General features: G+C 36.4%; 1 protein-coding gene across 1 annotated transcript in view; it reads right to left on the bottom strand.

The window, feature by feature from the left end:
* The window catches only part of LOC148847891 (calcium-dependent lipid-binding protein-like), a 31,027-nt gene extending 21,951 nt beyond the window's left edge, over positions 1 to 9,076 (bottom strand). The window contains exons 1-8 of the mRNA XM_088948973.1: positions 8,566 to 9,076; positions 5,920 to 6,021; positions 4,273 to 4,323; positions 2,622 to 2,742; positions 2,171 to 2,292; positions 1,130 to 1,228; positions 333 to 413; positions 129 to 214 (exon numbers count right to left, since the gene is read on the bottom strand). Coding sequence (XP_088805099.1) covers positions 129 to 214; positions 333 to 413; positions 1,130 to 1,228; positions 2,171 to 2,292; positions 2,622 to 2,742; positions 4,273 to 4,323; positions 5,920 to 6,021; positions 8,566 to 8,670 — 767 coding nt within the window. The 5' untranslated portion in view covers positions 8,671 to 9,076. The remainder of the gene's footprint in view (positions 1 to 128; positions 215 to 332; positions 414 to 1,129; positions 1,229 to 2,170; positions 2,293 to 2,621; positions 2,743 to 4,272; positions 4,324 to 5,919; positions 6,022 to 8,565) is intronic.
* Between the last annotated feature and the right edge of the window lie 9,566 nt (positions 9,077 to 18,642).

Below are 18,642 nucleotides of genomic sequence, written 5' to 3'. Positions count from 1 at the left end.
CATGTAAATCCCAATCAAGTTTGACAAAATAAAATGTATTAGTCATACTGTCATACCCCAACCACAAACTCTCACGAAAATAGAGAACAAGACAAGGGGGAAAAGAAACCACTAGAATTCATAATTACCTTGTATCTACAGGTATCCCACCAATTGGAACAACAATCCGATGGGGCCATTGAAGCATGTCATTGATAATCGAATTCACAGTATCCTACCAAATGACATATGAGCAAGCAGCATTCCATAAACACTATCATTATGGGTCTAAATAAAGAAATGAAATATATTTGGAAAGAGCAGAATACAGATTTTGGCATAACAGCACTTACATCTATCATATCAGAAAGTCCAGGTATTGCTGTTAAGCTTCCTCCAACAGCTTTCAATGTATAATCTATTCTAGGCTTTGGCTGGTTGGAAATATGCAATTATTAGTTTAGTAGTCATGTTCTCAAGATAGTGCAATTGTATAATAGTCAAAGAATAACTTAGTAGCTTCACGATTCAACTAAATAGCATCTTAGCTCCTGTATAAAATATACCATGTAATAGCTGCTCAGCCTTTTAAGAGGAGAATAGAAGTTTTAAAATACTTCAAAATCCTTAAAAACATTAGTTTAAAAGGTTGGTATTGTTGGATACCATAAATATACATGGTCCAAGAGGCCAACAAAAGAATCTTAAACAACATTCACTTCAAAAGTTTGATTTGAACTAAACAAATATCATACTCAGTTAATGCAGCTTGAGTAAAGACAAAATGTAGTCTTATTTTTATGTCTAGAATGCTGCTTATGTAGTGTGGTTCTTCATCCAGTGCTAAAACATTATGTCAGTTAAGCAGAGCGTTTGCAAGGCCAACCTGATTTTATAAACAATATCACCCGCCTCAAGGGGTTCAAGAAAGTTGGACCGCTATCTGATTTTGTAAATTGACTAATTAATAGTAACACGCATTTATTTGACAAAAAGACCCTTCATGCACTACAGGCAGCAGAATAGCATATGCTGACACTTTCTACCTGTATTATGCAATTCAAGTTGAAAATAATTTAAAGCTATGACATGCAAAGGAAGAACTATTCCAATGAGTTTGCAATACATAGAATTTCTTCACTGGGTATACCTCAGAAAGGAGAGCAACAACAACAGCAGAAATGCAAGGGATCTCTTCAGCAAGTTGGAAGATAACACGTGCAACAGTGAAAACCTGAAGGTCCTTCAACTGCAACCAACAGATGAAGCATAATATTTAAGAAAGCAGTATCTTAACATGCATCAACATGTCAATTGTAAAAGATGGGAAATATTAGGTTTCATTACTTATATACCCTGAGATTTGAGGAAACTACTGATATATACCTGTAGTTTCAAAACCTACTTACATATACCTTGTAAGATGGCCCCACATAACATAAATAGGCCATCCGTTAAGAAACATTTAGGTGCCCATTAAAGTTTTCTATAATCCCATTTTTACCCCTCTTCTCCCCTTCCTCTCCCGACAGAAGGAACCAGAGTAGCACATCTCCCCATTCTTCTAACTGAAGGAGAGCAAGCCGCTCCTCTCTCTCTCTCTCTCCCCTCCTCTTCTTCTTCGCTTTCACCCAGTGTTTCCTTTCTCCTTTGTCAAAGAGAGAGGTAAAATGGATGAGCTGAGAAAAAAATGGGAGGAGCAATAACTTTTGATTAATTTTTACAATGGGCACACCTAAACTAAGAGAGGATTTTGTAAAAAAATGAAAGGGGCACACCATTTCAGACAGTGCAAGGAGACCCAATTCCTTTCGAGGCAAGTATCTGTTCACTGACCTTAGCAGTGGCACCAATAACATAAGGGCTTGGGATTAAAGCCACCATTTCAGGGACGAGTTCTCTCTGTTCAGTGACCTTAGCAGCGGTGGCAGAGCAGGGAGGAAGGGAAGAAGAAAAGAGAGAATTGGAAAGAAGGATGGTGCTGTTCTCTGTTAGGGTTAATGTTTGAAAAGTCAATAAGGTATATATAAGTAGTTTCCTCAAACCTCAGGGTATATATAAGTAATTATCCCTTAACATTATCCAGTACATAAGCAGCCTCGTAACCACTACTAATGAAATTTTCATTCTGGGAAAAGCTTTAGATATTTCATCAAGTATGTAAATTATTCATAAATATTTCTTGACTAACCTGAATAGGAAGTGATGCAACAAGTGCTGCTTCAACAGCAAGTATGATGCTTGGATCACCACCCCATCGAAAGTCAATATCCATTGTGATCTGACCTTCCTTAAGGCTCTGAACACGAATGCCTGCATCAATTAAATCATTATGTAGTGCAAATATACATTAGAAGTGTTCAACATAAAAGAAAAATACTCAGAAGCAGCATATAACTTGCATATGATACATCAGGTGTATCATATCGTTCTGGCAAGTCACTAATATGCTTTTTTAAGGCTTTTCCGAAAAACCATGTTTTTAAATGTTAAATAACATTTAAACCAGCCCCCTATGAATATATGAAAGTAAAAAAATAAAAAATAGTCCAGACATCATAGCAAGCATGCCTATGTAAAATATTCTTCCTTCAATCTTATAAATGCAGATACTGTGGAGGGAAAGCTTTATAAACTCAGACCTTCAATCTTAGGTGCCACATTTCCAAGAGAGAGTTTGCTGAACTTCAGCGAAGTAATCCCTGGAGGTCGATATTCTTCCAATAGTGGTTCGACAGATTCTCTTATGACCATCGTTGCTGCCTGGCAACAAGCACAGGTTAACAATTTTAAGTAAAAAATTAAAATAGGAAACCAGTGGACAGACTCCAAACACAGAAGTGACAAGGCATTGGTAAAACATTCTTCCATGACATTTTCAAATTTCAGATACTGTGCATGTCTTAGAAAACAACAGACATCAAGAAAATATTAACAATGAAACTGACTGCAAACACAAAAATAACAAGGTATCAGTAAAATATTCTTCCTTGACATTTTTAAATTAGTTCCCGAATGCAAAAATTAATTCAATGGTCATCTCATAGAAAATGACAAACATCAAGAAAATATGAACAATGAAATTGAAAAAAAATTCTTGACAAGTTGGTACAATACAATCATATCGTGCAAGAAGCAAGCAAGAGTTAACAGTCACTGCCACTGCTACTTGGTTACCACATTCTGCCAATGGACTGTTGACAATTTGGCAAAAGAGGGGCATTAAGAAATGAGATAAACACTCCCCTCCATGACTTTATTGTCATCAAACTGTACTGTTATCTCACATAATTAATTAATACAATAAATTTCTTACTGATAAAAAAAATGAGATAAACAGTCTATCAAAAAGAAATGAGATGAACAGATTCCCACCCACCCCCCAATGAATTTAGAAAAGGCAGGCAAACAACGCTAGCCACCTTGCAGGAAAAATAGAAGTACTCTTTGTACTTTTCAAATTTCATATTAATAAAATTCAGAATCACTATTCATAAAAAATGTGCAATCAGTCAGTTCTATTTTTGTAAAAATAGAAATAGCAGTATTAGTTTTATCCAAAACAAATTATTGCCGTGGAGACAAAAAATAAATCCTATCAAAGAAGAAGAAAATGATCACCTTAACACTAATTTCGTGGGGAACCGGTACAAAGAAGAGTTAACAGTCAGTGCCACCTATGATAAACCAGTACTGGATCAAAGTCACACTGGTTCACCATGACACCTCTTCATCACAACTCACTCAATACCAGAAGTGGGGTTAACCCAGCCAATGGCTATCTCCACGCCACCAACTTGGATTAAAAGAAAAGGTGACCCCAATAGTGTGTGCAAAGTGCACTTCATGAGCCATTACCCATGTATACATGGATAAACATGTGCATGCATGCTCCTCGAACACCCAAGAAAGCAAAGGAATGAGGTAGGTTTGTGGGATCAAATATACCCAAGAAGGATCTTATAAATTTTTAATGTGCATAAAAAAATCTTTAACATCAAAGAAAGTGGAGTATTGTTCAAATATGACCAAATTGAAAACATATCCAACAAACAATCCGGTACAACAAGTAACTTGCATCCCTGAACTATCCCAAGCGTAGATACCCAACAAAACATAAGCAAAGCCAGCATCCAAATGAGTATTTGTGTAATTCCTGAATTTTAGGAGGGAAAGGACAATATATGCAATACAGTCCAAAAGAAAACATAACGTCAAAATAGAAGGTTAGAAGTCATATAACCATATATAATGGAATAATGGATATACAGAATAGCATGCAAATAAGCTTACATCAGCAATAAAAGGCCACATTTTGCTCAGTTGCTTATTCAACCATTTGACCTGAAAGAGACAGCATAAGAAAATATTACATACATAAAATGGAAAAAGGAAAAGAAATGAAGGGAAAAAACCTGATAACCATTAAGCTCAAAATTTGGCAAAGAATTAATACTTTCCTACATCACAGCACAACATAGTAAACCATATAGTTTACAAATTAATTGAATTTGTAACTAAAGGTTTAAACTTGGTCAACTACAAAAATGCAGAAAATCATGGCTCACTCAAAAGTAAAATATTGTTGGTTGTTCTCATCTTGTAAAAGTAAATTTGAAGTTCCTAGTCAATGTTTTTTACAATCCAAAAATAACTTTAAATTTTTCTGAAACTTGATTCAAATAAAAGAAAGTAATGCATCCTTATTGATTAAGCAACTGCCACCAAAACAACTAAGCCCTATTTACCACTTATTTGGCCATTGCATCAGCCAAACTATTTGCTAACTTTCCCCCCCATGAGAATGTAGTTCCCACTTCCCTAGCCAAGTGTCGTACCTTCCTCATGATTATGTCAGTATTGACACTGAAAGTGGGTATTTCCAACAAAGATGATGGAAAAGAAGATGCTTGTAAGTTCTAATCATGAATGTAACTGAGATTTTTAAGTTTTGGTTTCAAAATAGGTACTGATCTTGCCTCAAAGTAAATTTGCCTAGAATTTGGGAGTTCAATAGAAATGTATTAACCATCTCTTTTTCCTTTATGATCCCATGCATTTCCTTGCTTTCCCATTTGTTCTCTACCTTATTTCCAATAAGAAATAGTTATTGGCTGGTAATCATATATTCATATACAAGCCCTGCCAAGACCCTATTGATCTAGGTCTAAAATGACATGATAGAATGAACCTATGTTGGCACCAGTTATTTATCTCATCAAAGCAACTACAACAATCAAGTTCATAAATAGAATCTAGCCAAGGCTTAAAATTTCACTGTCACTGGAAATGCTGATCATCCAAATACAGGAAACATGTCATAAATGTAGTATGGAAATACTGTAAAAATTATAAACAAGGGAGAAACAATGTGAAATATGCGGAAATATACAATGATATTTTATAAGATGATAATAGAAGCATATGTACACCTTTTAGATTATTATCTTGTTCTACACCATCGAACAAAGCTAAGAAACTAATGTTAATAGACAAAAAAAAATGCACTACAAAGTTGTCCTGCAGAATTTAAGAACCATAATTACATAATATAGTGAGTTCGAGCAAAATTTGAATTCATAATAAGTGTAACTGATTCTAATACATCAACCAAATAATCCATTACACAAACAAAAACTAAGATTTAACTTCATGTCTAAAAAGAATTTCCAGCTGGCTCAAAGTGGTAATCATGTCCATCTCCATTAGGTGGGTAATAATACTACTACTCCACATATATACAATATTGTTGCCAACTTATGTTACAATACCATTTCATGAACTCCACATGGTCTTGGCAGTTTTCACTGGGAAATATGTCGGTTCCAACAATATTTCATGTCAGTAGCCATGGAAATGGAAACATGCCATGGAAATGTCAGGAACTACATTGACAATTTAAACCATGGATCTAGCTTGTAAAATAAAAGAATAACTTACTTGTTCATACACAGGGAAAGATATCCATTCAGGATAATTATCACCACAAATTTTCTTCAAGTCATCTCTGCCAAGGGATCCAAGAAGTTTTATATCGATTGCCTGCATATGATGAGAAATGTAAGCATAGTTATTATAAAACAGTAATCTAAAGGAGGGGATAATCTTCATCTGCATCATTAAAGAAAATAACCAAGAAAGGACCACCCAGGGTAAAACTAAAAGTTATAATATTCTCATTAATGGTCCAGCAGCTAGTAAATGTTGGAAACATGCATTAGAATGTAAAAGACTTCTATTGGAAGCTTCCATGACCACTAGTAGCTATTTGGGGTGTTAGAGAATAAGCAAGTTAAAATGCACTCCATGATAATTATTCACTCCAGAAGGTCTATATTATGATGGCTTACCGGGATTCTATCTTTGTGTTTAGAGGCATAGCTAACCAAATAAAATAATAAAACATTAGGCCTTCTAAAACTCAGTCTCATCCCAGTATGTAGGGAATTCATTAACCCTACATTCTCCAAACTCCTGCTTCAATAAGCTTAACTTTTGGGAGTTCGGAAAGACGGAAAGGATGTCAACACCATCTGGTATTTGTCTAAGGAGAATTCTGAAATCCCATATTGTTCATGGCTGGAGTAGCAAGAAGATTATGCTCTATGGAAGTACTTCAGTAGAGTTGAAGCTGTGTCCACCTAGGATTCAAGAGATTAGTAGCGGAAGGTAATTCTAGCTTGCTTTTTTGTTCCATTCAATGTTTTCAAAGACACTGGAAGCATGCACCTGGATGCACATAGTAGAGCATCATATGCTTCTATACTGGAGTCTGGAGGCATACACCTCTATTGTGCTTTATGTAGAAGCCGTATGCCTCATGCTCTTATCAATTAAGCTAGTTTTTTAGAATAAAAATATTATAAATAAAAGTTGGAGAACCATCTTATCGTGTTACCCATTATATACTTTGATTTGCAACTTTGCAAGTGAAATATTGATGGCTAATGATATCTATATAATTATGGATGATGATACTCCATGTGATGATACTTCAATTCTATATTCAAATGCAATGGTTTTATTATTAGAAATTGCAAATATGAAATTTTCTAATTTCTCATAGTGTTCCCCATTTTTGGATATTTGCTACATTTTTTATTTATCTTATCTTATTTTTAATTATTTATTAATTAAAAAAATCCATACTAGGCAGGATTATGCCTCTTGCTTCTGACTTCGCCTCATACCTTAGGAAAATAGAACACCTCCACATTTTAAAACTTTGGTTCACTCATGGGAGGGCTCCCCACAATGGAGATACACTTTCTTAAAGAGGTTTGGGCTTTTAGCATCCTATTGAACACCTAATCAATATGGATGCCAAGGTTCACCAATTATCTAGCATATTAAGTGTTTTGTATGGCAAGATCTTCGTTCCCTTGTAGATATGGTGTGTGGTGCTATGGGTTTGTTCCCATCTCCTTCCTATTTTGGTCTTTGGCTTATGTTTTTTGGTCACTCTCTCTGTTGATGCATACACACACGGACTAATGGCATGGCCATCCAAGCCATCTACCAGATAAGGGACCCTCCAGATTGACCATCTATTCTATTCCCCATTACATATCATCTAAGCTTTGCCCTATCTATATGGGGTCAGCTACATGAATCCTGTTTTGCCATTCGGTTCTGTCCAGTCTCCACTCTCCAGTGCCACAAAATGACAAATCAGGATCCATGACCATGAGAGTTCCGCCTAATATTTTTGAAAGACAAGCTCAAAAATCAGGATCCATGACCATGAGAGTTCTGTCCAGTCTCCACTCTCCTCTTTAGCTCCTCCTTTAACCAGGCTTGGAACCAGCAGTGTAAGACAAGTTCACACTAGAAGAGTTTTTTTGAAAGGTTATTCATCAATATTTTTTTTGAAAGGCTATTTTCATGCGAAAGATTGGCCACTGAAAGTATTTAACTTCCCCAAAAAGAGAGCTTTATTCTGACCGCAAGGCAAGGGTTTTGGGCTCAAATTTCCACGTGTTCGTGACATACCACAGTAGAGAGCTCCATATGAGCATCACTAAAAAGACTAATTCCGATGTTTCTTCAGTATATGGCTAACAATGGTAACATTGTAAGGCAATGAACAATGAATGAAAATACAATTATATGTTTGGTACATGAACTGAGAAAATATCGGATTGCGACAGCCGTCTTCTGGAAAACCATTAAACAAGCTCTTGTCTAACAGGCAAACATAACAGCATGGACTCAGCATTTTGAAACCCCCCCCCCCAAGCCCCCAACATGCTCAGTGGTAAACAAGCAAGGCTACCATATAGTCAATCTACATATGTTTTGCTCTAAAGCTAAGTGAAAGTGTGAAACTAACTCTGCATATTCAAGCAGAGCGAAAACAGCAAAAGATTCTGAAGCCAAAACGATCCAATTCTTCATTGCCGCGCTTCTCTCAGGCTTATAGGATCATTTCGAATGCAAGCGCTGTGTAAACGAGGTGGAAATTTGTCTAATTGTGCAAACAAATATAACTCAAAACTCCAACCCTGAAGTAAATACAAAGAATGGACCGGAAAAGGAAGAATTACAGAACCAAAGAAGCACCAAGAAAGAGAATCAGTAGCTTACCTTAGCGATACGTTTAGTGCTTCTGTACCTCATCATGTGTCGCCAACCAGCCATCATGGCGATCCCGACGATCGTCCCCATTAGAATTCCAGAAATCAAGCCCATCTTCTTCAATTTCCAAAACAAAAAAAGAATATCTAGAACTAGAAGGGAGAAAAATCGAATTCCAGTTCCAGAAGACTGAACAGAGTCACAGACAACAACCCCCTCAAAGATCAATGCACCATTCCTTCATAGAGTAAACCAACGGAAGGCGGAGAGCGCCATCTGGGAGTTGGAAAAGAAGAATCAGAAGTGAGAAGCAGGAGCAGGTAACGAAGAGAAAAAGTTTGGGATCAGAGAGAGAGAGAGAGGGAAAGAGGGAGAGAGAGAGAGAGAGAGAGAGAGAGAGATAAATGGAAAAGCAATCAATCAATTTTCGTGGCGCCCGTCATTTATTTTATTAATTTTGCACCAATTACAGTTAACACATTTCATCCTACTTCTTGCTTTGTATTCCCTCCACCAGCGCTGGAAAATTAAAGAATGTTATTATTATTTATTAATAATAATTTCCCCTTGCGTCCGTTTTAAACTGATTTTCACGTTAGTTGAATCCTGACCGTCTGATTCTCAGCTACGGTTGGAAAAGCAAAGAGACAGAACGTAAAACAGAAAAAGGGCTTTTCTTCTTTTCTTCTTTTCTTCTTTTCTTCTTTTCTTCTTCACTCGGTCGTCTCGTCTCTGTCTTTGTCTCTCTTGTGTGTTAATCACTTAATTGTCTGTTTTGACTTTTAACTAGCCCTGTTTATCAACAAAAAACGGCTACACAAAAAGATTCCAATCTAGCGGTGGTAAAAAGTAATTTGTGGCAAGGGAGGTACGGTACCGACTACGGACTACCGAAGTAGACTGTTGGTTAAAGGCAGATTTTTTTCTTCAGTATCTATTACCATAAATAATGCCTGATACTTGCCTTATCTTCACGTCAATACGAATATACGATCTACCAATTTATTATTTTCTTTCCACTTTCTACTTCCCTCACGTGACACTCAACTACCATTCTATCAATTAGTATCAAATGTTTCGTTTTGTTTGCCGACACAAAATAAGAAATAAAACTACATGAATAAAGCGGATAATGAATAATTGAATACAATATGGACTTTTTTTGTAATAAAAAAATTAAAAACGGATTGGGACATGAAGAGATTGGATCAGGGTACCTTCAGGGTAACCCCTTTTTTTAGGTATTGAATGGAATTATGGAAACTGAATATCAGCTGACCCAAAGAATGGGGCCCATGATTCAAGTGACAAGGAAAAATATCAAACTCCCACAGCCTGGAACCGAACCGAGAGTCCGAGATTGTCGAACGCCTTTGTTTGGAAAACTTTGGACAAAGACCTGAATGGCAATGAGGGGGTGTATTTTGGGCGAGGATCATATTCTTATCATTAGGCGCCAGAATTTTCGAATTTCTTTAATTAAAAGTGTTTTTGGGAGATTAGATGTGAGTTGGAGTTGGTTGGGGTTTTCACTAGGGACGTAATTTCACCTATCCGGTGGTTATCCGCCCCATGGGGCGTCATTTTTTTTATTTTTGCTCAAAGGGTCGATTTTGGAGTGGGGACAGGTTTTGGGATTATACAACTAGTATGGGCATGATAGGGTAAGGTATTAGGCTAAATTCAACCCTCTTTAACCCGCATATTGTTAGAAAACATATAAATTTTATATATTAATTGTTAAATTTAATAATATTTTAAATTTCATATGAATGATAATTGATAGTTTATGTATTTTTTATATGTCTTGATAAAATAATTAAAATTTCTATTATTTAATTCTGTTATTTTATTTATTTATTGCTTATATATGACAATAAATAATAGAAAATTAGATGTGGGTTCTAACCCAATCCACCCCTACCCTTGAATGCAGGGAGGATAGGATCAGGCGGTCAGGGAAGGTTTTGCATTTTCATATGCAAGGAGGGTTTGGATTCTCAAAATCCAACCACCACAGGTTTTGGGGTGAGTATGGGTTGGGAGGTTTATAGAGACATATAGGGTCTAGAATTTACAAAACCCTCCCCGAACCTGTCTTGTTATCATCCCTAGTTTTCACTCCTCATCCCTGTCGCATCTCCATCTCTGCCAAGGTATTCTCAATCTCCAACCCAATTGGATTGGAGAGGCCGCCATCTAGCAAAGATGGGGAAATTCGTTGTCCCTACCCACGACAACTTCAAGACTTCATTGGGCTTGATGTCCCTTCCTCAAGAAGTGCATGGACCTTCAAAGTTAATATGGTGAAGGAAAAACCTCACAAATAAATAGTTTGGAAATCATGGTTTTTAAAAACCAACCAAGAAATGGAACCACTTTGACCACTGATACCTAGGTTAAATGGTCCAATCGACTAGTCTAAAACTGGGTCAAATGGTTTTGGGGTCAACAATCGGACCCAGAGCCATGACTAGTTCCCAAATCAACTGATATGACCATTTGATCTGGCCTGGTCTTCAAAACCATGTTGGAAGTTCAAACTCCTACCTCCTCAAGAATAAGAAACATGATTTTTATTCCAAGTAGGAATTTCCTCAAAAAACATAAATGTGGAGGAATAATACCAAACAGGGCCTTAGCAAACCATCCTCTCTCGATGGAATGCATCTACCCACATTGTCAGGAATAGGTGTGAGCACTATTCGGTCCAAACTGGAAAATTGAACAAAAAATGTTGGTTTTGGGTTGTTTGATTTGGTATTTTCGGTTTTTTGGTTAAATCAGTTCGATTAATTTGATTTTTAATTTCGGATTTTAGAATTAGAAATCCGGTTAACTGAATTAATCGAACTTTCTATTATTATATGTAATATATATATATAATATGTAAGATATAGTATATAAATTGTAACATATAATATATAATACAATAAATTTTAATTTCATAATATATATTTTATAATATATAATATATATATATATAATAAAGTATATATTATTAAAATTCAGTTTTAACTGAAATAACTAAAAATCAAACCAAAAATTTTGGTTTTTTTATAATTTAGTTTCGATTCCGTTTTAATTTTTTTAGTTTGGTTTTTTAAATTTTGGTTTATTTTGTTCAATTTTTAACTGAATAAACCGAATACTCACCCCTAGTCAAGAACATGAGGAAACAACCGAACACCTACTCTTCTATTGTCCTCAAACTAGTTTGGTTTGGTTCAGCTCCTCCCTCAATCTCCTTAGTGTTTTAACAACAAAGCTCCAATCTAGTAATCACACTTAGGGCCCATTCATTTATCAGATTTTGAGAGGGGAAAGTTTATAAATGACCAAGATACCCATATTCTTTTTTTCAGATTTGTATAGGGTCCACAAAAAAATCATTTTCCCTGGATATCACTTACTTTCATCCCCTAGGTGGGTAAGTATCTTTCTCACCTGGGGGAAAAGTTGCCCACACTTAAATAGGACAAAATTGTCTCTTTTAACAATAGTTTTTTTATGACTAAAAATGTCATTGTCTTATTTACCAAGGAAATAAAAGAACATGGGTAAATGCACTTACCCAAGTAAGGCTCTGTTCGCTTTTCGGTAAGTTACTTAATCAGGTAAATGCAATTATTTGGGTAATTTTTTCTTGGGAAAACACTTACCAAGTAAGAACATTTACCTATGCTCTTTTATTTCCTAGGTAAATAAGGTAATGACCATTTTAGCCATAGAAATCCATTATTAAAAGATGTATTTTTGTCTCATTCAAGTGTTAGCAACTTTCCTCCTAGGTAGAAAAGTTATTTACCCACCTAGGAGATGAATATCACTTACCCGGGTAAGTGGTACCCAGGAAAATTTAACTTTCCCTAGTCCTCACATAAATCTGAAAAATAAATATGAGATTTTTGGTTAATGAGAACCAAAATCTCATTGACCAACTTCCCCCCTCTTAAAATCTAAAAAAAGAATGCCCTCTAAATGTTTTCTGAGAAACTGGATAAGTAGCTTCCAAAATAAAAATGAATATGACCAAGGGAGCACTTCTTTATCAATTACATTCTAACTATATTGGCTTTGCTAAACACTAATGCTGCGAACTAGTCAAATAATCCCCACACCATTACAAGACCATGATGGAATTTTTCGTCCCATGACTATGTGAAGATCAACATTGATGAAGCCACCTCTTATTCTGACGTGGATGTGGGACCATCACAGGAAATTCATCTATGCGAGAACCATGTTGTTGGAACCAGCTCCACCACTAACCTAAAAAGCTCTTGCATGCTTTTTCTTTATTTACTGTTTTTATTGTAGAATAGTATTTTTTTTCTTTGTTAGTTATTGAGCTTCAAACCTTCCATTCTATATGTCTTATATATTATGAGAAGCATATAAAAGAACTGATGGTGGCTCAGTTGATACCTTATCTAGTTAGTTGTAATAGAGACTTGGGTTGGGGCAATGGGTTACCTCCCATGACCCGTGTAATGCATGGGATGCTGTATTTCTATTTTATATGTGTAAAAAAAATATCTTTGTTAGCTATTGAGCTTCAAACTTTCCATTCTATGTAGCTTATATATTATGAGAATCACATAAAAGAATTGTTGGTGGCCCAGTTGATACCTTATCTAGTTAGTTGTAGTAGAGACCTGGGTTGGGACAATGGGTTACCTCCCATTGTGTAGCCCTATAAAGCAAAAAAAAAAAAAGGTTCTTAGCACAAGATTAATAACCAAGTTGAAAAAAATACAATTTCAATATTTAACTTATGAAGATAACTAAAAACTCACATTAAGTTCTTTCTTACCATATTTTTATTATTGAATCGGAACTTGTTCATGGACCGGGCTTTGTGCCTGACTTACATTGTGTCAAGCTCGGGCTTTGAACTAGGCCCTATTCAAATTTTGGCAAAAACCAAGCCCAAGCCCAGCCCATGAATAGGTCTGCCCACATTGAGAACATCTTCCTCATTTACATGTTAGTATCATTCATGGAAGATGATGCCAATGTACAACTATAGTGCCATGTGGGTAGGAGATCCGAATTGTTATTATAGTTGACTTTAGAAGTTCTTTCTCTTGGTTGGAGTCCTTTTCAGTCACTCTAAATGAAATCTGCAAGATCATGGTTACTTATGAGAGGAAACCCTTGCAATAGGAAGAAATTTCTGTACAAATTTGAAACAAGTACAATATTTTACAACTATTTAATAAATATATAACGATTAAGATTTTTTATATTATAAATTTGTCTTTTTTTTATAAAAAATTATAAAAAGTCCTAAACACCAAAGAGATGGTGATCAGGTTGGTCCAGGATGTCCATAATAAGATAAAGGAAGCTATAGATTGGCCCTATCCTCACCGTCTACCCTACCATTCTTGGCTTTTGTAATAAATTGATGTTGGATGAAGCTTCGATATAATGATTATAATCATCAATCATTTAATTAAAAGATGTAAACGAGAAGAGGTTGTTGGTTTAGCCATGTGGCAAGACTTGGCATCTGGTTGTAAATTTGTCCTATAGCATAAGGGCTATTAAGGCTCAGTTTGGAAGGAGTACAGTATGTATTTTCTGAGGCATTTGAAATGGATGGTATTTTCTGAGGCAAAATCTATTGTGCATCCACTGCGTCCTACAGCAAAGATGATTGGTTGATCGAGATGGCAAAGATTATTTATTAAATATATAAATACAATTTAAAAAACTTGACCGATGAAAATTAACTAAACTGGTTGATATTTGAATTTAACATTCAGCAATAATATTAATGAATGCACAGTAGTTGAATTTATATTTTCATTATCAAACAAGTAAAATAAATAAAAAAAGGTTAATTATGATAATGTTTTCTTCACCACACAATCAATTGAGATGACAGAAATTAGAAATGGACGAGGCTACCTACTCTATTCCAAAAGACCTCTGAATTAAAATTGCAGGCGAAGGAAGGAAAAGGTTGTAATCTATTTCAACCTTCAGCTTTGGCTTTCCTTTATACTTTAACCTTGATTCTTTTTCTTTTCTTTTTTTTTTTTGTTTTTGATACAAAAACCTTCGATTCTTTTTACAATAGGTTGTATGTGTCTTTAATTTGTTCAACAACAGGAATAGTAGCTTTTATATGATTGGTGGAGTTACTTACTGCTGTTATTTAGGGGGCCTCCACTCTTTGTTTAATTTATTTTATTCTTTGTATTTCTAACTTTTTTTTCAAGATTTTAAAAATCGACTTGAAAACGGAATCATTGTGACCACCGGTTCTTGGGTCAGCAGTTCGACCATTCTGGTCAAACAGTTCAGACAGTTTGATTAGATTAGGGCAAATATTTGTGGTTGTTTTTCTTTTATGAGAAGAGAGGCTGAGACGGAAGTGGTTATTGCTGGAGAAAGAAAAGTAAAAAAGAAAAAAGGAAGGAGAGAAAGGAAAATAAGGAGGAGGATGAGCAGGATGATCCAGCATTCACTAGTGGTGGCGATGACGAAGATGGCGGCAACAATAAAAGTGCAGTAGCAAGTCGACGTCCATTCTTCTTCTTCTTCTTCTTCTTCTTTTTCTTCTCTCTCTCTCTCTCTCTCTCGTCTCAGAATCTCATATCTGAGATCCCTTCGCTCCAATCCTTTTTCTGGCTTCTCTCTCTCTCCCCTTCTCTTTGGATATCAGTGATCTCTGAATTCTGATATGAGAGTCCCTCTCCATTTTTCAGCCTCATTTTTTTATTAAACAGTGAACTGCTGCCTGGGTCGAACAGGTCGACGATTGTTTTCATTGAGGCCCCACTTGGGACAGCTTCTACATTTGGGGCAAGCTGTGCTAATAAGTTGCTATTTGATTGAGCACATATGCTCAAATAAGTTACTTAGAGTAGCTTCATATGAAAGAATGGTATGATCCATCTAATGGACGCCATAAAGGTTGCGGAATGGGTGGGCGAATTTCAAAAATTTTCCTACCTTCTCCCAATTCAGTATTCAAGGATCCTACTTGAACCATAATCAAACCAGATCTGCACCAAAAGACAAATAGGAGGAATATACCTGATCCGGAGAAGCACTATCTCCCAAAGTTGGTGTTCACGCCCAAAGAATGCTCCAAGATCCGTTCATGCTGAAGATGACACAGCTGTGGATGGAACAGAACCAACAGGGTGCATCCTACACACTGGATCCTTCGCAAGTATCCTCTGGAAGCACTAAACACTGAATCTATTCCAGTCTTTCTTGCAAGACTGATGTCAAGAACAGATTTCTTGACTTTCTTTTCTGCAAAGATCTAATCTTGCAAAGGAGATGGCGGCGGCAGGAGGAGAACTCTAAAGGCGAAAAGGCTGAACTGCCTTTTTTCTTTTTCTGGAGTATGAGATCTGATCTCAATTCGCAGGAACCTTTCTTGCAAATTTTCGTGATTCGAAATCTGTTGTATTTCTCTCCTTTTTTGGTTAGGGTTTCTCCTCCTTTCTTCTTGATTAAGAAACCTCCTTTTTAGGAGGTTATCCCAATCCAAATCAGTATTTGGATAGGGGATAATCTTAATCCTTTCTGCAGATAGAGTTAGCTTACTCCTGATCTTATGAGGAGGTTACTAGATTCAAATCTAATTTGAATTTGGTCTCTAAGAATGGATAAGGCTAAAGGCCCAATCCTTTTACTAAATTTAATCTCAAATTCGCCCCAAGGATGGGTGATCATATCAGCCCACCTCGAAATGGGCTTTTGGCCCATTAAGTGTTCAGTGTCTAATTACTTTCCAATCTGCTGCCCAGTTGGGCTTCTTTGTATGGCGTGGGACCCAAGCATTGATCTACACACCAGCCACATGGGTTCGGCCCAGCCTTTAATACAAAGCCCAGCCGAATTCACTGAAAAACTCAATGAACCCCTTGAGTCCATTATATGGACCCTATGGGCCCAACACTTACATTAAGTGGTCCCTGGGCCAAGCCATCTTATAAAAACCTAGGGACTGTGGGCAGGTGCAAGATTAGCCCATCAGGTATTATCCTCAATGGTCTTACACTTAACCTCTCAGCCCTTAATGATCAAGCACTGCCCGACAAGAGATGACCTCTCCCTCGGCTGCAAGGAACAGTGCCGCACTCTCCTCTCACATGGATCCCGGGAATTAAAACCATTTGCAAACAATTTGAAACCGTACATATATATAAATATATTAATTTTGAACAAAATTCCAACGATTGAAATCAACTGCCGGCAGTTTGGTTTCCATCAGAGAGAGTGCATTCCCGATCATTACCCTTTGTCCGACAAAGTGGCTGATTCTGTCACTATGATCACCCACTCAGATGAATTCTCAAACTGCCCCAACATACCCAGGTTTTGATCCCCGCTAAGGATCTCACTGATTGGCATATCAAAGGCAGCCTGATCCAACACCTAGTGAAGTGTCATAATCGAGTCTAGGGGTCAGGTGTAACTTTCCAATTTTGCCCATCTATCTCCAAGGTCCAGGGCAATACTGGAAATCTGGTCCGGTTCAAGGATTCAAGTAATCCCATACTGCATGTGCCTCGGGTCTTACCCTGGTGGCTGAGACAGGCCATCCCAACACTTGGTGGCACACCAGTATCAGCCTTGGCAGGATAAATCTCCCCAGACTTATCCAACGGCTGTGAACATTTAAAACTAACACGAGTCTCTATAAATGTCCAGTTTTAGGGTTTTACACAGAATTAAACCAAACAACATGAATCAAACATGCACTTTATTTATTTTCACTAAATAACAAAAGTACATCAAATCAGATTGAAGCTAAGGGCATACAAAAACTGCCTAACAGTATTACAATCATGATTCTAGCATTTGGAATGTCCATGTTGGCTTTATGGATTTTCACCGAACACAGCTTCAGATGTTTTTATGTGGGGCCGAGCTCATAACACCATAAGCCACATCTACAAAGCCCTCCCAAATGGGCACTGAAATTGTTTTGGTCTCCTTAGTGACTTCAAATTTGCTACTTGGCCATGCATCAATAATGGGGTTTGTTTTATTTTTAAGAGAAAACACAAAGGATGAGGATCCCTGACCCTTGAGATGCCCAATCATCTTTACTTAAATTGTTTCGATATGTCAATATTAGGTTATGTTGGTTTGAAAGAAAAGGTAGGAAAAGGAATGGGAAAATATGGAACACAAGGGAAATGTTGATTGTTGATGCATCTATAGGGGGTCGTATTTTTTAGGGGATGTTTGGTATCATTGTTGTTTCGTAAAACAACAACTAAACCTCAGGATTCGATAGGTTTTGTGCATATTTTATATTACTTGACACCATAGGCAAAAGCCAATTGAGGGGTAGCCAAATTGGTGTGTTGTATGAATTGTCTCAGCGGTGGTGCGATTTCGAATTTCACTATCATCATCTCTATAAAAAAAAAAAAAAAAAAGAGATGTTGATGTGGTGTTGTGCTGTTCACTTAAAAGAGTAATGACCCCTAAAGGTGTGTCTGGCAGTGATTAATAGCAAAAAAAAAAAGAAAACAAAAGCAAAAAAAAAAAAAAAAACACCACATAGGCAAAAAGGTGAAAATGTTGTTTCAATTACAAGAAATATTAATATGATGTTTTCTCCAAAAGTTGCTCTCATGAAATCCAAGACATTTAATATTGCTTGAAAAGATTTGAAAACACTCAACCAAAGAAGAAAAAGTGAGGGAGAGAGCAAAATGCCTGTATGACACTGACATGGTGGAAAAGCTTTGGAAAAATGACTCTAATACCAAACACCTTCTTAGTGAAAAGCAATGGAATCGTTTGTTAAACTGGTATCAACAATGTAATAGACCTATTCATGGGTCAAGATCGGGATTGGCTTTTGCCAAATTTTGAATGGGCCCAATCTGAAGCTCAAGTCCAACATAGTGTAAAGTTAGGCTCGAAGCCCAGCCCATAAACAGATCTAAATATAAGCAATGAATGACATGTCATAAAGGGTGTGTTTGGTACCACCACCATTTCATGCTCAAACATTTAGAAAGGCAATGACATTCGATGTCAAAATGCCATCACAAGTGTTTTGACATGAAACTTGTTTGGTTGGCATTTATTGTT

This window comes from Nelumbo lutea, chromosome 6 (genome assembly GCF_056320005.1).
Source record: "Nelumbo lutea isolate HS-2025 chromosome 6, American lotus-T2T, whole genome shotgun sequence".
NCBI classification, from domain to species: Eukaryota; Viridiplantae; Streptophyta; class Magnoliopsida; order Proteales; family Nelumbonaceae; genus Nelumbo; species Nelumbo lutea.
This window is presented reverse-complemented; position numbering and strand designations above follow the sequence as displayed.